Raw genomic sequence first — 17046 nt, 5'->3', positions numbered from 1 at the left:
TAGGCCTCACCCAGGGGTGGAGAAGTCTACAGGTAGTGCGTGTTTACATGTGTTTAGATGAAGGGATCAGCTCAGTTGTAACTCAAGGTCAGTCTTACGCGTTGTAATTATTGTAATTATTTGGGAGAGTTTTTTCACCCCGATTTTATCTCCCACTGATCATAATAGCAACCTCAAACCAGCCTTTGAGCCACACCATCTGCCTTGTTATATAACACCCCCTTCTGCATTTATTATCAGCAATAACTCTTAGAGGGTGAACAGTACAAGGCTAATATTTTATCAGTGTAATCACATTTAATTCCCTCTAATCCATAAAGCATACATGTTTCATACAGTCAGTGTACAATGTACTCACACCCACAATAATTAACCACAAGCTTAGAAGAAGAATGTGATGACTTTGATGCATTTCAGTCACCAAAACATGTGTTTTAACATGGTCAAATTCCACATTCATCAGCATCCTGAGATGATGGTCAGTCAATGTGAATCAGTGAGCTTCAGTTTGACATGTCTAAACAATGATTAGAAGGTTTGCCCTGAAATTTCATACATCCTGAACTGACATTGATATCCACTGATTTTAGTGGTGTTTCGGAACAAATCGTACCTCAACTTAGAACATGCTACGCTTAATAATTTACTTTATAATACATCCAGTACTTTTACACTTTTACAGTTATGACAAAATACCTGCAGCACTGATGTTCCCATCAGCTTTAACTGTAAATTCGGTTAAGTTACATTTGGTAAATATTATCAGACTAAAACGTTAAATTACGATGGTGGCTGTGGTTGAACACCGACCCACATAAATATGGAATAAATCAATTTAAAGATAAAACTTTCTATCTCATTCTTCTCCTTAAATCATCTAGTTATATCCCGCACTATTTCCTCACCATATTATCTTTGCACATTTGCAATTCTCCTTAAGCTTACGCATTCCCACACAAATCCAGGGCAGTCATGGTCCAGTACTCCAGATTATGTATATTTTGTCTTGTTTGCCTTTTACTAGACTCCATAGCAGTATTCTATGTTTGTGAAACACTCAAAACTATCACTAAAGTGTTACCAGATTTAAAGAAAATCTGATGTCTTCTAGGTCTCTTCTCAGGATGCTGATAAATGTGGAATTTAACCTTGTTAAAACACATGTTTTACCCACAGTCAGGATCAGCAGTGACTGGAATGCGACAAACTCAGCAATCACATTCTTCTTCTAAGCATGTGGTTAACTAATTATAAGGTTTGCATAGAAGGAATTACTCCAGTCAGTGTTTCTGGTTTTGCCTGAATATGACTGAACTGTTCGAGGTGTTCCCTCGCTGACGTACTGTACTTACATACATTTTTTCCACGGTGAGTTAGCCAGGCGTGAATGCAATCAAGCAAAATCATTTAAAATGTAATAATTAAATGGGTTTGGGTTTTTTTCCCCAACTCCATTACACAGAGGTTTATCACTATAGCATTTACTCAACCCCACAGCCTATAAACCTTTAATTGGATTTATTTGAGTGTGATATAATACGATTTCTTAATTTCATGTCAAGTGTCTCTGAAAGCATTAGACTTTGCTCAGCAATTCTAAGATCTGAGCCAAAAGATTAAAGTGAACGTAGAGTGTTGAAGGACCTGTAATGGTTTACGAGGCTGCAATCACGCTTCTTATCAGTCTCAGTTTCTGTGTCAAGTCAAAACCACAGTCTAAAGATTAAAGTATGGTCAGCAGGTCTCTCTGCAAGAGGCCAAAGTTTTGGAAGGTGGAATAGAGCTGACAAGAGATTTTATTTCTGCCAGGACACAGTTTTCTAATCGCCAACGATACAATTTGTACTACAGAAAAGTATCTGTGTAAACCTTTTTAAGAATAACAGCTTTTAACATGATCTTGTTAAAGAATTGTGAATTAAATGCTGAGAGTAGTTATATTTAAAAATGGTGGGAAAACTTTGTTCTTTTCTTTCTTTCTGGATATATATACACATATATATACTCTATATATAGAATGGTTCCTTGACTAAAAAGCTACATGTGGTGTTTTTGGCATGATCAACACTGAAGAGGCAGCTCTATGTTTTGGGGTTTACACACACACACACACACCACACACACACACACACACTATATATATATATATATATATATATATACATACCACATACTGTATATATGCATAATGATTTCCTTATTACATACATCTGTTATCTGTTACTATTACAGCATCTGCAAAGTAACTATGGAGTTATATCAAGTTGTGACCAAGTAGCTGCTGCACTCATGTAAGTTTCTTGCCTCACCAATCATCACATGAGCCCCCAGACTGTGACCACTTGCAGGGGCCCCACCGGGGACCCACCAGACTAAAATGTTTATCAGTGGTTTCAAATGTTTCACATCAGCCAGCTGCACCGGTAAAATGCTGCTAACACTCAAAAGATCATTTACTACTTGGCTGCTGATGTAACACCACTGAGTTTTTTTTTTACTTAACTCATGAATTGAGGCACTTGCTCAAATCACTGCTGCCTCACAGCCTCGTTGTGGATGCGCCAGGAGCGCTGCTGGTGTTTCCGACAGCCCGTGAAGGCAGCACCAGTGTTCTCAGTGAGGGAGGGGGACGTTTACAACCCACAGTAAAAACTCACGCCACCTGTGCTCTTCTCTACACTGAGGCTGTGCACAGGTGCGGGACAGTGGAGACCTGCGAACGCATCAGGACAACAAACTTCACATTCACTTGATCCGTCCACTCGGTCCATCGGTGGGATTTTACTGAGTCCACATCCTGGTGTCGGACAACACTGACTACCATGCCGTCTCTGCGTCACTCCTATACTGTGACGGTGCCGGAGGAACCGGCCGCTTTCCCCATGGACAAACCGGACCTGCGGCGCAAGACTTCTTCGCTGTCCCGGTCCATGCTGGTGTCCACATTCGTGGGTCTGATCATCAATCAGGCCAAGGTGAGTCCACGACCACTGCACCTTCATTACTGCCTCCAATCCTTTAAAGCATCCTCCTCTTGGTAACTTGCTAAAATAAATAATAGTTTCAACCTTCCTGGGTCCTTCAGACGTTTTATTTGACATGTTCCTGTGGAGTTGTGTGTACTTTTAAAGTGGGACACCAACTTAGATATAATGTGCAAGAGCTCAGTGTTTTATGATCACTCGTAAATGGCAAGAAGATAGTTGGTGATGACAGGTCACTGTGGGCAATATTATAAAACCTCACAGAAAAAGAGCTTCATGGGGTCGAAATCATTAAGTAGAAGACCCAAAGCTGTATAATGGACTTCTGACAGCGGTAATAGGTAAGGGGAAGGTTGAGTCAAAGGTCAAACAGTCAATGGTCTGCTTTGACCCAAGCTGCCAAAAAGCACCAGAACGCCTTCTTCAGCCATCATCGTCGTCCAACTCCATGCACATCGTAGGGGTGCTTGGAGTGTCATCCTGCATGGAGAGGGACCGGGCTCTCCTGCATCAAAGTCAGCAATCAAGTGTGACAATCGTTGTGTAACAGGAAGGAGTGCTGCTGATAAGGAATGCCACCTTATCGTCTCCACTGTACATTGTGTTAACACACAACTGCCCACATCCGGCACATATTTCAGTCCATGTGGGCTGGAAGTTGGAAGAGTTGGCCTGAGCTCCATACTGGAGGTATATTTGTCTTGCAGATAGAGTCTCTGTTCTGGTATGCCCACTTGTGTTAAAGTGGCATAGCTGGCACCACGGCTGCTGCTTCTTCTGTCACGTGTTATATGGTCCTGACCAGGCATGCAAAGCTGGTTTAGGACATTCCGTACTTCAGCTCTCGCTTTCTCTCTGAGGCTGTGCCAAACCAGTCGAGAGCGTTCTCGTTCAGAGCACCAAAGATTACCTGAATGCGTTTGTTTTTTTTTTTTTTTTTTTTTGGACGGGTCTTTTAAATCACAAGCTGAGTGTGCCGAGCCCTGCTGGTCAGTATTCACTTGAGCAGTGCAGCAGATTGGCACTCGCACCATATGTTCAGTTTTGAATACTGCAGAGAAGAAGGGAAGCAAACAGGGAAAAGGAATTTAAGCCAAGCTGTCTGTTTTTTATTGTCACTGTAAAAGGGGGGATGGAAAAACCTTCAGCAGCAAATGGGCGAAAAGAAAGTAAAACTCAAAGCAGGATTAAGAATGAGCTTCAGGATGTCTGCACGACTGACAGGGAGCTGACGTTGCTGCTCACTTGTGATTTTGCCCTTATTTATGGTGTTTCCACATGCAGAGGCGTTGATGCATGTCAGTGCTGACTTGCCCTGAGTCATCACATTACACAGTTACAATGTTCCATCATTCATGGCTAATACGTCACCTGTTAATAATCAGATCCTGGCTCCAAATGCTTATATTTGTGGTAAAGGAAATATCAGAAGCACCCGCGTGTTCTCCACAATCGCTTAGCTTTATGTTGATTACCAGTTTTTGTTTCATCTACATCTAAAAATTAATACTCTCACTGGATCAACGCGGTGAAGACTATAGATGATTAACGCCACACGACCAGTGGCAGCACATATGTCAGAAACTAAAGTAGTTGATCCTTGACTTAAGCAGCGATGTGAAACGTTCCAGACAAACAACACCGTGTTTTGTTCTGCAGATTCTCAGTAGAGCTTTTCTCCTCACTCCAGCATCACATGCTTCGCTGTTAGGACACACTGTGGCATTTCACAGCAGCATGTCATAGCTGATACCCACAGCGCAGCACAGTGCTGCGATGCTGCCAGCAATGTGATCATGATCATAAATGATGCACTGAATAAATGCTTTAGGCCTTTGAGGAGCCTTATTTGTACTTATGGAATGTAATAAGGCTGCTGTCCTACTGGAGTTAATAACGTGACTGCTGATCACATGAGTTTGCTCACCGGGTTTCTTAAAGGCTTCAGAACTTTGATTATTGAACTAATATATGATGATTTCTTCTCATCTTCTTTGAACAGAACAAGAGTCCTCAGGGTCTAGTGGGACTGAGGAACTTGGGGAACACAGTAAGAAGTGCCTTTAACTTACTTTGTGGTCTAATTCGATAATATGCACCGCTTTACACTTATCCAACAACTGAGTCTGGATTTACTGAGTTGTTCTGCTCTGTGATTCCCAGTGTTTCATGAACTCCATCCTACAATGTCTGAGTAACACTCCAGAGCTCAGAGATTACTGCCTGAGAAACATCCATCGCACCGACCTCAACAACAACTGCAGGACGGGCACTGCTCTCATGGAAGGTAGGACGTTGCGAGCCTCTGAGGTCGCTTTCACACCTTAATTCGTTTGCTTTGATCCGAATCAGTTAATGAGTTTGTAACATTGTATCAGTTTCTCTTCGGTTCGGTTTCGTTTCACACTGAGTAAAAATCCAAACGAACCAAAACACGTCACTTCAAACTACGTGAGAACATCCTCTCCTCTTATTGGTCAGATTGTTTCTGCCGCTGGAAATAATAAGTAAATACATAATAATAGGAAGAAGATAAAGTGTTGTTCTACTGTACGTTTGTGTGACAGTAGGGAGATTATTTTTAACTATAAATGTTAATGCAGATCGATCATCCCGTTGATTATTGTTTATTACGTTACATCGCTTGCAGAGTCTTCAGACCTGTGTCTGTGAGACACTTCACCTCCTCACGTCTCCACATTTGTCCTCCATTAATCAGGCTGCATGTTTTTGTTGGACAAACGAAAGAAATTGGAATCTACACACTACCCAAAGTCCTCAAAACACGAGATTCATAGCGTTTGGTCCCGTTTTGGTTCGGTACGCGTTCCCACCTGGAGGACCGCACCAGAGTTCGCTAGATGATGCGGATCGAGACCACCTCGTTTTGGGGGTCTCGGTGCGGTTGTTTTGCTGCGCACTCGAGTGCGATTACCGTGTTCACACCGGACAAAACGAACCGAACCAAGAGGGAAAACGAACTTGAGTGCGATTTAATCGAACTAAATCCTGTAGGTGTGAAAGCAACCTAAGCTGCCGAACCAAACATGAGCAGCATGATGAGGAGCATTATAAACCTGTGTCATGCCTTGTGAACGTTGAGTCACTTTATGACCTGGCAGCAGGTCACCTGAAGTTTATATGTACTTTGAAATCTCTATACTCTGAGCATGCATTGCTGCGGTGTAGCCTCACAAAAGGGAAATGAACCAGGTCAAACTGCACTCAAACCAGATTCTTAACTAAACCCATCAAATGGCAGTGCGGTTACACAATAATCCATTACATAATTTGATTCACAACAAAATGTGTGCTTGCATGAAACTAAAGGAACTATTTTCCACCTGCAGGGCGTCCAAGTGTGTGTTTTCACAGCATATTTTCTCAGTTCACTAACTCCAGCGTAGCGTTTCATAATAAAAACACCTATGCTCCCAGTGTCTGCAACACAAGGACCTAATTTCATGTACCACGACTCTGTGCTTATAGTTTTTTTTTTTAACTCATTTATGTGTCTTAATAAACAAAACTAAACATCTGAGTATTTATTTTCATACCAATCAGTCCAAATCGTAGTGGTCTTAATTTATTTTGGGTTTCTCTTTCTGTCATCTCAGAGTTTGCTAGGCTGACTCAAGGCCTGTGGACTTCTGTGAATGAGGCCATCAGTCCCTCTGATTTCAAGAGCCAGATCCAGAGATATGCTCCCAAATTTGTTGGCTGCAAGTAAGTCACCTGTCCTCATTCACTTTATTTAGATTTAAAAAGTTGAATGGTGACAATGAAGTAACTATTTTGCTGCTTGTCTCCCTGCAGTCAGCAGGACGCTCAGGAGTTTCTGCGTTTCTTACTCGATGGTCTGCACAATGACGTGAACAGAGTGACTGTCCGCCCTAAGGTGTCCGTCGAGGACTTTGACCACCTTTCGTAAGTCGGCACACCAGCCACCTCTCACCACCTCTGCCCCAGTAAATCACTCATAACCTCCTGTGTCACCGTTCACTGCCCAGCAGCACAGCTTGATTGGGCTGCAGTGATTTCAAAGCTACACGGTCATCTGTTAGTTTAAAATGACTAATGTGTGATTGATTCACCGAATGAAATGTTTTCATTCACAGGGATGATGAAAAAGGCAAACGGATGTGGAATATGTATTTGGAGAGAGAGGACAGCAAAGTAGTAGGTAGGTGCAATGGGCTACAGCTGCATACTTCTTAAACCTTCCTTGAATATATAAGTATAATAAATGTAACTCTCCATCTCTTGTTTCTGCCTGTAGATCTGTTCGTGGGACAGCTGAAAAGCTCTCTGACTTGCACTGACTGTGGCTTTCGCTCCACTGTGTTCGATCCGTTCTGGGATCTATCAATACCTATTGCACAGGTCATTACACGCATGCAAGGTTCTTCTCATACGGTGTAACTGTAAAATATTATTGGCTAGGCTACAAAAACTGGCGCCCTTCCGTAATTTGCTTTTTATTGACTTCCGCAGAAGAACTCGGGCGAAGTGACTCTCAAAGACTGTTTAAGACTCTTTACAAAAGAAGATGTGCTGGATGGAGAAGAGAGACCGGTGAGAAGCCTCATATAAATATTCACATTGCTTGGTGCAGATGATGACATGACTTTTGCAGCAGCAGCAGCAGCTTCTCACTGCCTCTCTGTGCCTCCCTCTCAGACGTGCAACAAATGCAAAGCCAGAAAGAGATGCACCAAAAGATTCAGCATCCAGAAGTTTCCTCAGGTCCTTGTACTTCGTATCCTTTTCCTCGCACGCTGACACCATTTAGCATGAAAAGCATTTAAATGAGTTGCAGTTTACTCTGTACTTATCGCCCTTGGTTGCAGCGAATACATCCACGCGAAAAACATATTTTTGTTCCTTGACCCAGTGTTTCTCTCAGACCTCAAACGTTTCTCAGACTCTAACAACCGAAACAGCAAACTCACCACATACGTAAACTTCCCTCTCAAAGAACTGGACCTGCGGGAGTTTGCCTCAGAAAACAGCGGTGAGTATCCGCAGAAGATGCGAACCAATCACGTGCTTTTCAAGGCCGGCTGGGTTTGACGAGTACTGACTGTGTTGTCTCTCCCTGCAGAGCGCGCTGTGTATAACCTGTATGCAGTATCCAACCACTCTGGAAATGCATTGGGAGGCCATTACACAGCTTATTGTAAAAACCCAGCACTGGGGGAGTGGTACAGCTATAACGACTCCAGGTATCACCTCTCGCATCATCATATTACCTCTCATATCACTGTATCAGATTGGCAGGAAGCTGTATAATCTAATTACAGTGCACTGTATCTACCTGCTGTTATGAAAATGACCTCATTCTTGCCGTATTGACATGTGTGAACTTGTTTTCAAATGAAAGGCGCAGACTGTGTATGCATGTGTGTTCGTGCCTGAGTTTGCTGCTGGCTGGGAGTGACGGCTGTGTGGTTTTAATGTTGCTAAGAGATACGTGCATACTTAAAATTCCCACACGTTCCCTAACATACAACGCTCTGTGATGGTCAGTGTTGTACTGATAGTGTGTGTTATGTGTTCTGTGCAGGGTGAACCCAATGTCTTCCAGCCAGGTTCGCAGCAGCAATGCCTACGTCCTCTTCTACGAGCTGGCCGCCTCCCCCCACAGCAAATACCAGACGTGCCGGCTTTAGACCCTGCAGACGAGTGATAAGCCATGTAAACTAGGCCTAAAAAAAAAAAAAAAGGAGCCAGATACTGCCTGCTAGGAGAGCGCTCCCCCAGTGGAGAGAGTCCTGAGAGCCATTACAGACTGTAAACATGGTACACAGACACATGTTGCTAAGAAACTGGCACCCTTTTGCCATCATCTTAATGTATTTTTGAGAGAGATGTGTAGCCATGATTGTGCTTCAGGACTTCAAGCCGAGCTCACATGTTGAGTGGAACTGAACTGACCCTGGGAAACTATTATTTAAGCTTCAGCCGTAGTTGTCAGTCAAGCCTACTGTAAAATGCGTGTTTGGAGACATGCTTCGTGGTGCACATGCAGCTGTGGACTGCAAGACATAATTTATTCTACTTAATGTGATGCCAGTAAGTGTTTACTGCACTGTCTATGTCATTTGGTTTTCTCTTACATAGGGATGTTTTATGTCAAAGCACATTCTATATTTTATTTTTACATTTAGTATTTATAGTCAGGACAGAGAATGTAACTGTACTGTGGCAAACCGAGACATACCAAAGCAACCTTGTACAAATGCATCAACAATACTTCTTCCAGCAATAACGCTGACTTTACAGCTAACTCGCCTTAGAGGAAGCAAATGATTAAAGTTCAATATTAACTTACGCAGGGTCATGTGTTTATTTTTTAACCCGTCATCCAGCCAGCTACATTTTTCCAACTCAAGGAAGAGGCCCTGAAGGTAGCTAGTTAAACTGTAAGTTTCCACTGTTCACCATTCAGCTTTTCAAGAAATCAGCAGTAGTATAAACAATGGATGTTCTGGGGCCACCTGGGGGCAGTATAACAAGCTAAAACCAACATCTGACACACAGTATCATCACCTTTGTGTATCTGTTATGACAAAGACGTTACATAAACCGTATGTCACGTCTGGTCCTTTATTTTAATTCCATAGATGGATGTGTGCAGAGGTCATCTAATGTTCACTGCCTGCTGTGGACTTCAGGGTTAAAGAGCAGATTAACACTTCTGACCCACATTGAACAAAGGCCACATAAAGTGGGTGCTTGTTTCACACTGCAGCCACTAGAGGGAGCTGTGTACACAAGTCATGAGGCGTGAGTGTGTATTTAGACACATGAAGAAAGATATTAATTGCATAGTGGTGCTCATCCTGCCTCGTCAGTAACATAGGTGACATTACTGATTTATTTATGTAACTAGTTTATAAAATATGTTCACTTTGATTCTCCCTCCTTTGTTTCTTTAAAGTTTACGACAGCTGATGGCACAAAGAATGTTTTTCGCAACCTCAAGCATATTTGGTTGCACACAGCAGCCGGTTAATATCTACTCGCTGGAGTTGAATAAGCTTAATATCTGACCCCTATTTATTCGAAACCAGCACATGAGCCTATTAAAAAACAAAAAACATTTTCTGTGGTCACCTCTTCCCTCTGATTTAAGTCCTAGAACCACTGAACTTGTTAATTCCTGAACGTCTGTGTGTGCATGCATGCGTGCGTGTGTTTGCGTGATTAGGTTTCTGCAGCTTAGACAGATGATCTGTTTGTGATGAGGACGGTTTGTGAGGGGAAAAGATAAAGCTATCTGAGTTACTGTTGTCGCAGCCTCTCCCACAACACTGGGATATTTAGATACACACAGTAGGTGGGATCTTCGTATGTGGGAGTTTATGGGGTTTGGAGATTGACCTTCACCCTAAACTTAGATGTCCATTTTTCTACCTTTACGTTTAGGCAACAAAAGAGACTCTGACTGCGTTGATGCTCTGCCTTTTGGTTTGAAATATCTCAACATATAGCCTACACTACACAACACTGTGACTGGTCTGTGGCTACACATCAAGCTGTGATGCTTTGTGTGTTCTGACACCCGTTGATCGTGGTCAGCATTAAAATCTTCCCATGCTGACCTATGAACACCACAATAAAAACCACCAGGTGGTGTTAGAGCTGGTGTACTAATGTTCACAGTTCAATGAGGAAATTACAGTACTTTGTCACTTAAGATCAAAGATAAAAATATTCTGTTTCACCAAATTAAAATGTCTTTAACTTATTGTTTTTATAATTTTTTACCTTCACTGTGTGTGACGATACATGAGTCAAGTTTGATTTTGTCTGTGCTCACTTTAAATCTATGCTTGACATGTATCAAACCCAGAAATACACATGCCAACCTCAGTTGAAACACAAGCTGTCCAAATGCTCACTCATAAATGAACAGCTATGAGAATGAGGGTACAGTACAGGGGTAGTATTGTTGGAACATGACATTCACAAAAAGGTTGGGTTCCATAAGGGTGGCTATAATATGATATGGATTTGTGTAAGTCAAATTCAATAAAACCCCTTATTTCCATCTTTGCAAATACACACACACACACACACACACACAGTTCAGGGCATTAACGGGAATGTACCTGCATGCAAGGAGCACTGTTTAAGCACTCCCAGTGTTGACACTTCCAGCTAATGACCACACCATAAAACTGTGAAAGGCTCATGTGGGCTAAAGTCCACTGATCTCATGGAAGCTGATGAAGAAATAGAAACAAAATGATGTCTTCATCTTTAGTAGATAGTAATAAATATAAATAAAAAAATGTTAAATTGTTAAATATCAAATACAAATAAACACACACACACACACACACACACACACTGTACTTTATTTGGCTTTATTTATTGATAAAGTGAATTGTCTCACTTATTTCAAATTATCGCACTGAAAAAAAAAGATTTTATCACTATGTTGGTCTCAAAATGTCAGATGAATTGATTCTTGAGTACAAGTGGTATTTCTCTTATTCTATACCCCAGTGTCTAGAAAATGGATTGAAAGTTAGATTTTACCATTGCCCTAAATGACCCCTGCATGAAGATTAACTGTTCATCCGGTATTAGAGGTGCAGCCAGAGGTGCCAGGACAAAAATATACATTTACAAACACAATTACTGAGGTTTCTTTCACTTTTACTGCACCACAACTCAGAGAGAAATATTGTTTCACTCAATACATTTATGTGGCAGCTCTAGTTTCTTTACAGATTCTTTACACCCAGAACTATCCTTACACATTAATTACACATCATTAAATTGTAAGCAACACTTCTGTAACTAAAAAGAACACTGAGCATCTAAGAGTTAGTGGAGACTAACGGAGAATCGAAATGAGAGTGAATGGACGTACCTTTGTTGAGAAACGTAACCCCAAATTATTGCTAATTCTACTGTGCATGGGGGCTGATCATTAGTCTAAACTGGTTACTTCTGTGGTTGTGTTATGTATTTATAGGAGTTTAAAACCAAGTGCACTGCAACCAACCATGATATATTTCCTATTTCCTCAAGACTTACTGTATGTACCCGTACAACCCATTATTACGTTCATAAAATGAACAAACAATAGATGAAGTACTTATAACCAACGCTGGACTTTGTACTTCTATTACACAGTGATATAATTACACTGCAATAATGTGTCACAGACATCAATTAAGGGAGTGCGGGAAGCTGTTAATTATTAAATATATTATTCAATATATAGAGTGATTTCAAAATATCTTTCTCTGAGGAAACTCATAAAAACTTTTGGATTCAGAAGCTCAGTTATATATATAATAATGAGAAAACATTTTTTTTATTAAAAATTGTAATTTATATCTCAGCTACTACACCTGTTACAAACACTGTGAAATGCACAATAAAAACTTATAACAAACTGTTGTTAGTTACTTATTGAAATACAAAGCCCAGACATTTCAAGTGTGAGAGACATTAAAAGAGGTTAGGTTTTAAAAACTTTCCTCTCAAGTTTCCATTTCACTTCCAACTATGCAGTTCTTTTTAAATCAACTAAGAATTATGTTACCATGTAAATAGAAAAGTAGTTCACTTTTTGTCTTCCTCTTGGCCCCTGACGTCATCTTCTCATATCCAGACAACTGCTGTATAATGTTTAATTCTGATTTGGGCCTTTCAGACAAAAGGAATTTTTGCATTGTCCATTTAACAAGGTCAGGGTTCAGTCTTTTTGACCTTAGGATGGTAAATGTTTAAGCTTACACTTTAACTATTTAAATCCTCCTTTGGCAGGAACCAGTCTCAGATCCTCCCGGTGTACTTAAGTGCACCAAAGATGCCTCCACCTGAAAACAGACAGATACTTTTGAATGTTCAACATATTAAACAGGAGCCACAGTTGAGTATTATTCCAAACTTCACCATATACTTTTACTTTACTATTTGTACTTTATAGCAGAAGCAGAAAAGCAGGTGTTAACTAAAGGGAGGGATTTTGTATTATGCTCACCAACTGCAGCCACCCCAGCAATAGAGCCGACTGCAATACCGGCTATAGCGCCAGATGAAAGCCCTTCGTTTCCTGCAGACTCGGTAGGAGGGGGTGCAGTTGCGTCTGTAGCAGTAATGCCTGTCTCTTCGGTTTGTATAGTTGGGGATAGGGTGGTCTGACCAGGTGTGCCGGTGTTTTCGGTTGAGTCTGTGTTTGGTGCAGCAGTTGGGTCCACTGTTGGTACCGTTGGATCCGGAGTATTTGGGATTACAGTGGTGGGTAGTTCCTGGGTAGTTGCATCTGCTGTTGGGTCTATCTCAGTTTGTGCTCCACACAGAATTACTGTGTCAGTAAAAGCAAAAACACAGATAAGGATTGATGGAGACTCAGTAAACTATCTCCGCATGTGACAACACATTCAAATTCTCTTTAACACATCACAGCACGTTAAAATATGGAGAATTGTTGTACATTCTGGTTATTTTATGTATGTCTTTGAACTGATCAAGTCTTTTAGTTAATCATAAACATAATCACAAATATTTATGGGGCAATTAATTGATCAGAAATAAAGATAATTGTCTTTGTGGTGTGCGTGTGGAAGAACTACATGTTAGATATTAATACAGTAAACAAAACCATATAACCATTAGCTACAGGACCAGCCCAGCCCTCGCTGTCCAACCTGTCAACATAAAACATTAGTAAATGCTACTTTGGTCCAGAGCCAACGCCCTTTCTATTTTTCTCCGATTCTCTTAAAATACTTCATCGAATAATACGTTTATATTTACAATTAACAGAAGTTAACTGGCTTTTTGTGATAGTACAAGCTCATTAAATATACTGGTTGTTATGTGTTTGTTTTGTTTTATTTATTAAATTAATTTATGGTCAAAATACAAAATTGTTTGTTTTAAGTTAGGGATTAAAAATGGGTTAGTGGGGATGAAAATGGTCCTCTGGTTTCAAAAAGTTGTCACTGTCAACCATGCTACCAGTGATGCTACTGTCTTTACACTATCTATATTGCCCGTTATACTGTACTGCTACTATTAAAGGCTTTTACGTACAAAAAAAAGAAAAAAAAAGCCAGTACAACCTACTGTATTAGCTCTTGGAAAAGACAAATTCTTATTTATATAACAAATGTGAATATTAAATGTACCTGTGCCAAGAAAGCAAAAAGCCAGGGTAACAAATTTCAGTTGCATTGTTGCAGATTTGTGTTTTAAGTGCCACAAAACCAGGAAACAAATCAGTTGCTCTGAAACAAAAAAGCACAAACAGAGTCAAACAGAAATCAGAACATGATGTACATTTGTTCTAGCTGCCATCTGCGACGCAGCGTTACACCTCATTTAATTTTTCCTCAGTCACAAACAGGAAATTGGTTCTTAGCTTATAAACCATATTAGATAAAACCACTCGTGTTTTCACGACTGAAAAATATGTATATATGTAAGTTTTCAGCTCCATTTTGTTTCTAGTAACAAATTATAGTGGAATCATTTTTTACAAGGAAGTAATACAAAAACTTTTACTCACATAAATAGTGAATGTAGAGTAAATATACTAAACATTTATTTTTTTATGTGCAGTATTCTATATTGTAATAGTTTTTTTTATATAGATATCAGAAAACTTTGAGCAAAGCTGCGTCACTCACCTGTGAGCCCGTCAGTGATGAATTTCCTCTTGTCTCATAAGACCCGAAGATATTATCAGACGCCTGCTTATATGACCTCTTTATCACCTCATCATCTCTAGCCCTCCCATCTCTATAAGTGTGTTTGCGTGTGTGTGTCTTTGTTTTGTAATACGTCACCCAGGTCATACTTTAATATTGAAACAATAGGTATATCCATGCTTTCAAGTGAATTTGATTTTGTTTTTATGTTTCACTCATTTGAATTACCAGTAATTTGATTGTACTTGTGACACACCTGTACTACTTACTTCTTCCGGTTTGCAGTTTCATTCATCCTCTCTTTGAGTCAGTAGCACTAGCTGAAGTTTGTGCCAGTAGCTTGAAGAGGAGCAACTGAACCAAAGGCGACATGGTTTGGAATAAAGCGGTTACTGTGTGAATGTCCTGTAGTTTGTTCTGCTTGGTGGGCTGTCCAACAGACAGTGGCCGAAAACACACTGTCGCCATAGCACAGCAGCAGATAATTTACATGGAAGCACCACACAAGAGTATTAGCTGCCAATTTTTCCCAGGAACCAACCTGCAACACAAACAATCCCCTGCAGCCTGTAATTGTATTGAGTATATTTGAGTGTTTGTCCGTGGCTACAAAGTGCAAAGTTGTTTTTTGCCATGTGTGCTGTGTGAACCGGTTACCTTCAAATACATTTGACCATATCATTTCTCATTATCTGAAAAGAAAAGTTTATTTGTTTATTGAAAGACATTTTTGGGAAATGCGTTTATGTGCTTAGAAAAGTTTTAGGTTTGTCAACATTAGGCAAGTCAAGTCTTATTATGTAGGAAACACAAATAAAATATGAAAAATCTGACACATAAGATGAATTGCATTGAAATTATAATACTAAATGTTTTTTTCAATTTGGACAGTTGGGACAAACCTTAGTTCATTTGTGTGCTCCACATTATAGTCAATGATGGATTATTAAATAGCTATTAGGAGGATTTCTAAATTTAGATTAAGTGCTCTGGGTTCACCATGTTTTTTTGTTTTTTATTCAGGAAACAGTCAAGCAAAAAAGGGATACATTAGTTTATGATAATAACTTTACAAGATTTTTTTAAATAATAAAACCGTGCCCTGGTGTTCCAAATAGTTCAATAAAGTTTACAAGCTTGCTGATGGTGAGATAAGAGACAGACGTCATACGTGTCATATGCTATACTATATCATGTTTATTCATAGTATCATGTTGCCACCCAGTACTATCAATAAACCTATATATATATTAAGTCCAGGCATCACCTGGATTTACCCTTCAGAAAAAAATCGAATTCAGCAACAATAAACGATGTTCCTGTTTTTAACAGCGTGTCACCAGTGATAATAGATAACTAATAGACACCACTGTGTCTATTAGTTTTTGATTGTGATTGACACAGTAGGTTTGGAAGCTCTAACATTCAGGTGTACTTGTGTGGATACAGCACAGTCCTGCAATTAAATGGTAGAGAATAAAAACACAATGAGTCTAAAAGCTATTGAGGATGATTTACCGTAACTCAGTGTCTGTAAAATAATTCGTATACCGTTAAGTAAAGGGAAGTTTAATTAAATGGGTTTTGAGTTACCTTTACTTTCTGGATTTTCTTTCTGTAGAGAGCCGACTACGACTACACTCCACATTACAAGAAGTGTTCTTCTACAACATTTTCGGATAAGTGAAACTCATGCTCTTGTCACGGTCACAGTAGCAATAAGGAAACTCAATGAAGATTCAGGTAGTAAATTCCATGGCCAAGTGGATATTAAGACGTTAATTATAGCTTATCTGAAGTGTTTCATTTGAGTCATGGAGAAATCAACGACATCATTCTGGACATTGGAAACTTATAACCTGGCGTGAAACTTTGGACTTTAATCCTGGTCTAAAGACCCCGCTTAATGTTGTTAACTGGTCAAGTTTGATAGCATGATTCAATCATTTACAACCATTAGTGGTGGATCAAAACTGGCATCTGAGGCAGTGACAATTAATGATGAAAAATTGACACCAAACTAACAAGTAGTTCATGCCTTGGAACAACTTCCATCAAGCTTCAAATAATCTGACACTATTTGCTGTAATTGTTTGCTATTAAGCACATGCTTATGTAGACCTAATTTGACCACTTTAGTAACAAAAACCGTTTTACATTGTGGATGATTGATAATTCATAAGATTAGTGATTCAGTTCCTTTTTGTTTCACTTGTAGCTTCTGCTAATGGACAGTGTTGTTTTATTGTTATTTTTCACAACTGTGAAATAACTTTATTGGTGTAATCAGTTTAAATTCAGTTCATACTTACATCACCAAATCACAAAAATCATCTCAGCGTACTTTACATAGTAAAGTTAAAACCTGACAGAATTATAAG

General features: G+C 39.9%; 2 protein-coding genes across 5 annotated transcripts; one reads left to right on the top strand and one right to left on the bottom strand.

Annotated features, from left to right (window-relative positions):
- The first annotated feature begins 2661 nt into the window (after window positions 1-2661).
- On the top strand, window positions 2662-9317 carry LOC113170647 (ubiquitin carboxyl-terminal hydrolase 2-like). 2 transcript variants are annotated; one of them, XM_026372823.1, is made up of 12 exons: window positions 2662-2975; window positions 4987-5034; window positions 5148-5271; window positions 6602-6710; window positions 6801-6911; window positions 7103-7167; window positions 7264-7367; window positions 7479-7559; window positions 7665-7743; window positions 7891-7998; window positions 8089-8209; window positions 8368-9317. In XM_026372823.1, exons 1-12 carry the CDS (start codon window positions 2823-2825, stop codon window positions 8504-8506), a joined length of 1242 nt encoding a protein of 413 aa, XP_026228608.1. In that variant the 5' UTR covers window positions 2662-2822; the 3' UTR covers window positions 8507-9317. The 2 variants fall into 2 exon arrangements, with proteins under 2 accessions (XP_026228608.1, XP_026228609.1); XM_026372824.1 differs by having other exon boundaries at window positions 2663-2975; window positions 8551-9317.
- Window positions 9318-12350: 3033 nt separating this feature from the next.
- Window positions 12351-15026, bottom strand: LOC113170488 (mucin-2-like). Of its 3 annotated transcripts, none has more exons than XM_026372598.1 (4): window positions 14922-15026; window positions 14144-14242; window positions 12994-13317; window positions 12351-12829 (listed from the first exon to the last, which is right to left on the bottom strand). In XM_026372598.1, the coding sequence occupies exons 2-4, from the start codon at window positions 14187-14189 to the stop codon at window positions 12786-12788; spliced, it is 414 nt and encodes a 137-aa protein (XP_026228383.1). In that variant the 5' UTR covers window positions 14190-14242; window positions 14922-15026; the 3' UTR covers window positions 12351-12785. The 3 variants fall into 3 exon arrangements, with proteins under 3 accessions (XP_026228383.1, XP_026228381.1, XP_026228382.1); XM_026372596.1 differs by having other exon boundaries at window positions 14935-15026; XM_026372597.1 differs by lacking the exon at window positions 14922-15026 and adding an exon at window positions 14645-14689.
- Window positions 15027-17046: the final 2020 nt, after the last annotated feature.

This window comes from Anabas testudineus, chromosome 14 (assembly GCF_900324465.2).
Source record: "Anabas testudineus chromosome 14, fAnaTes1.2, whole genome shotgun sequence".
NCBI classification, from domain to species: Eukaryota; Metazoa; Chordata; class Actinopteri; order Anabantiformes; family Anabantidae; genus Anabas; species Anabas testudineus.
Note: the sequence above shows the minus strand (reverse complement) of the source record. Positions and strands in the feature narration are given on the sequence as shown.

Excerpts from the sequence above, each read along its gene's own strand:
- LOC113170647 (XM_026372823.1), top strand. The coding sequence starts at position 2,823 with ATGCCGTCTCTGCGTCACTCCTATACTGTGACGGTGCCGGAGGAACCG. Across the intron at positions 2,976-4,986 it reads TGATCATCAATCAGGCCAAG|AACAAGAGTCCTCAGGGTCT; the intron begins GTGAGTCCACGA and ends TTCTTTGAACAG. Across the intron at positions 7,999-8,088 it reads GTTTGCCTCAGAAAACAGCG|AGCGCGCTGTGTATAACCTG; the intron begins GTGAGTATCCGC and ends CTCTCCCTGCAG.
- LOC113170488 (XM_026372596.1), bottom strand. The coding sequence starts at position 14,956 with ATGAAACTGCAAACCGGAAGAA. Across the intron at positions 14,243-14,934 it reads GAAACTGCAAACCGGAAGAA|AGCAACTGATTTGTTTCCTG; the intron begins GTAAGTAGTACA and ends TTTTTGTTTCAG. Across the intron at positions 12,830-12,993 it reads TGCTGGGGTGGCTGCAGTTG|GTGGAGGCATCTTTGGTGCA; the intron begins GTGAGCATAATA and ends GTCTGTTTTCAG.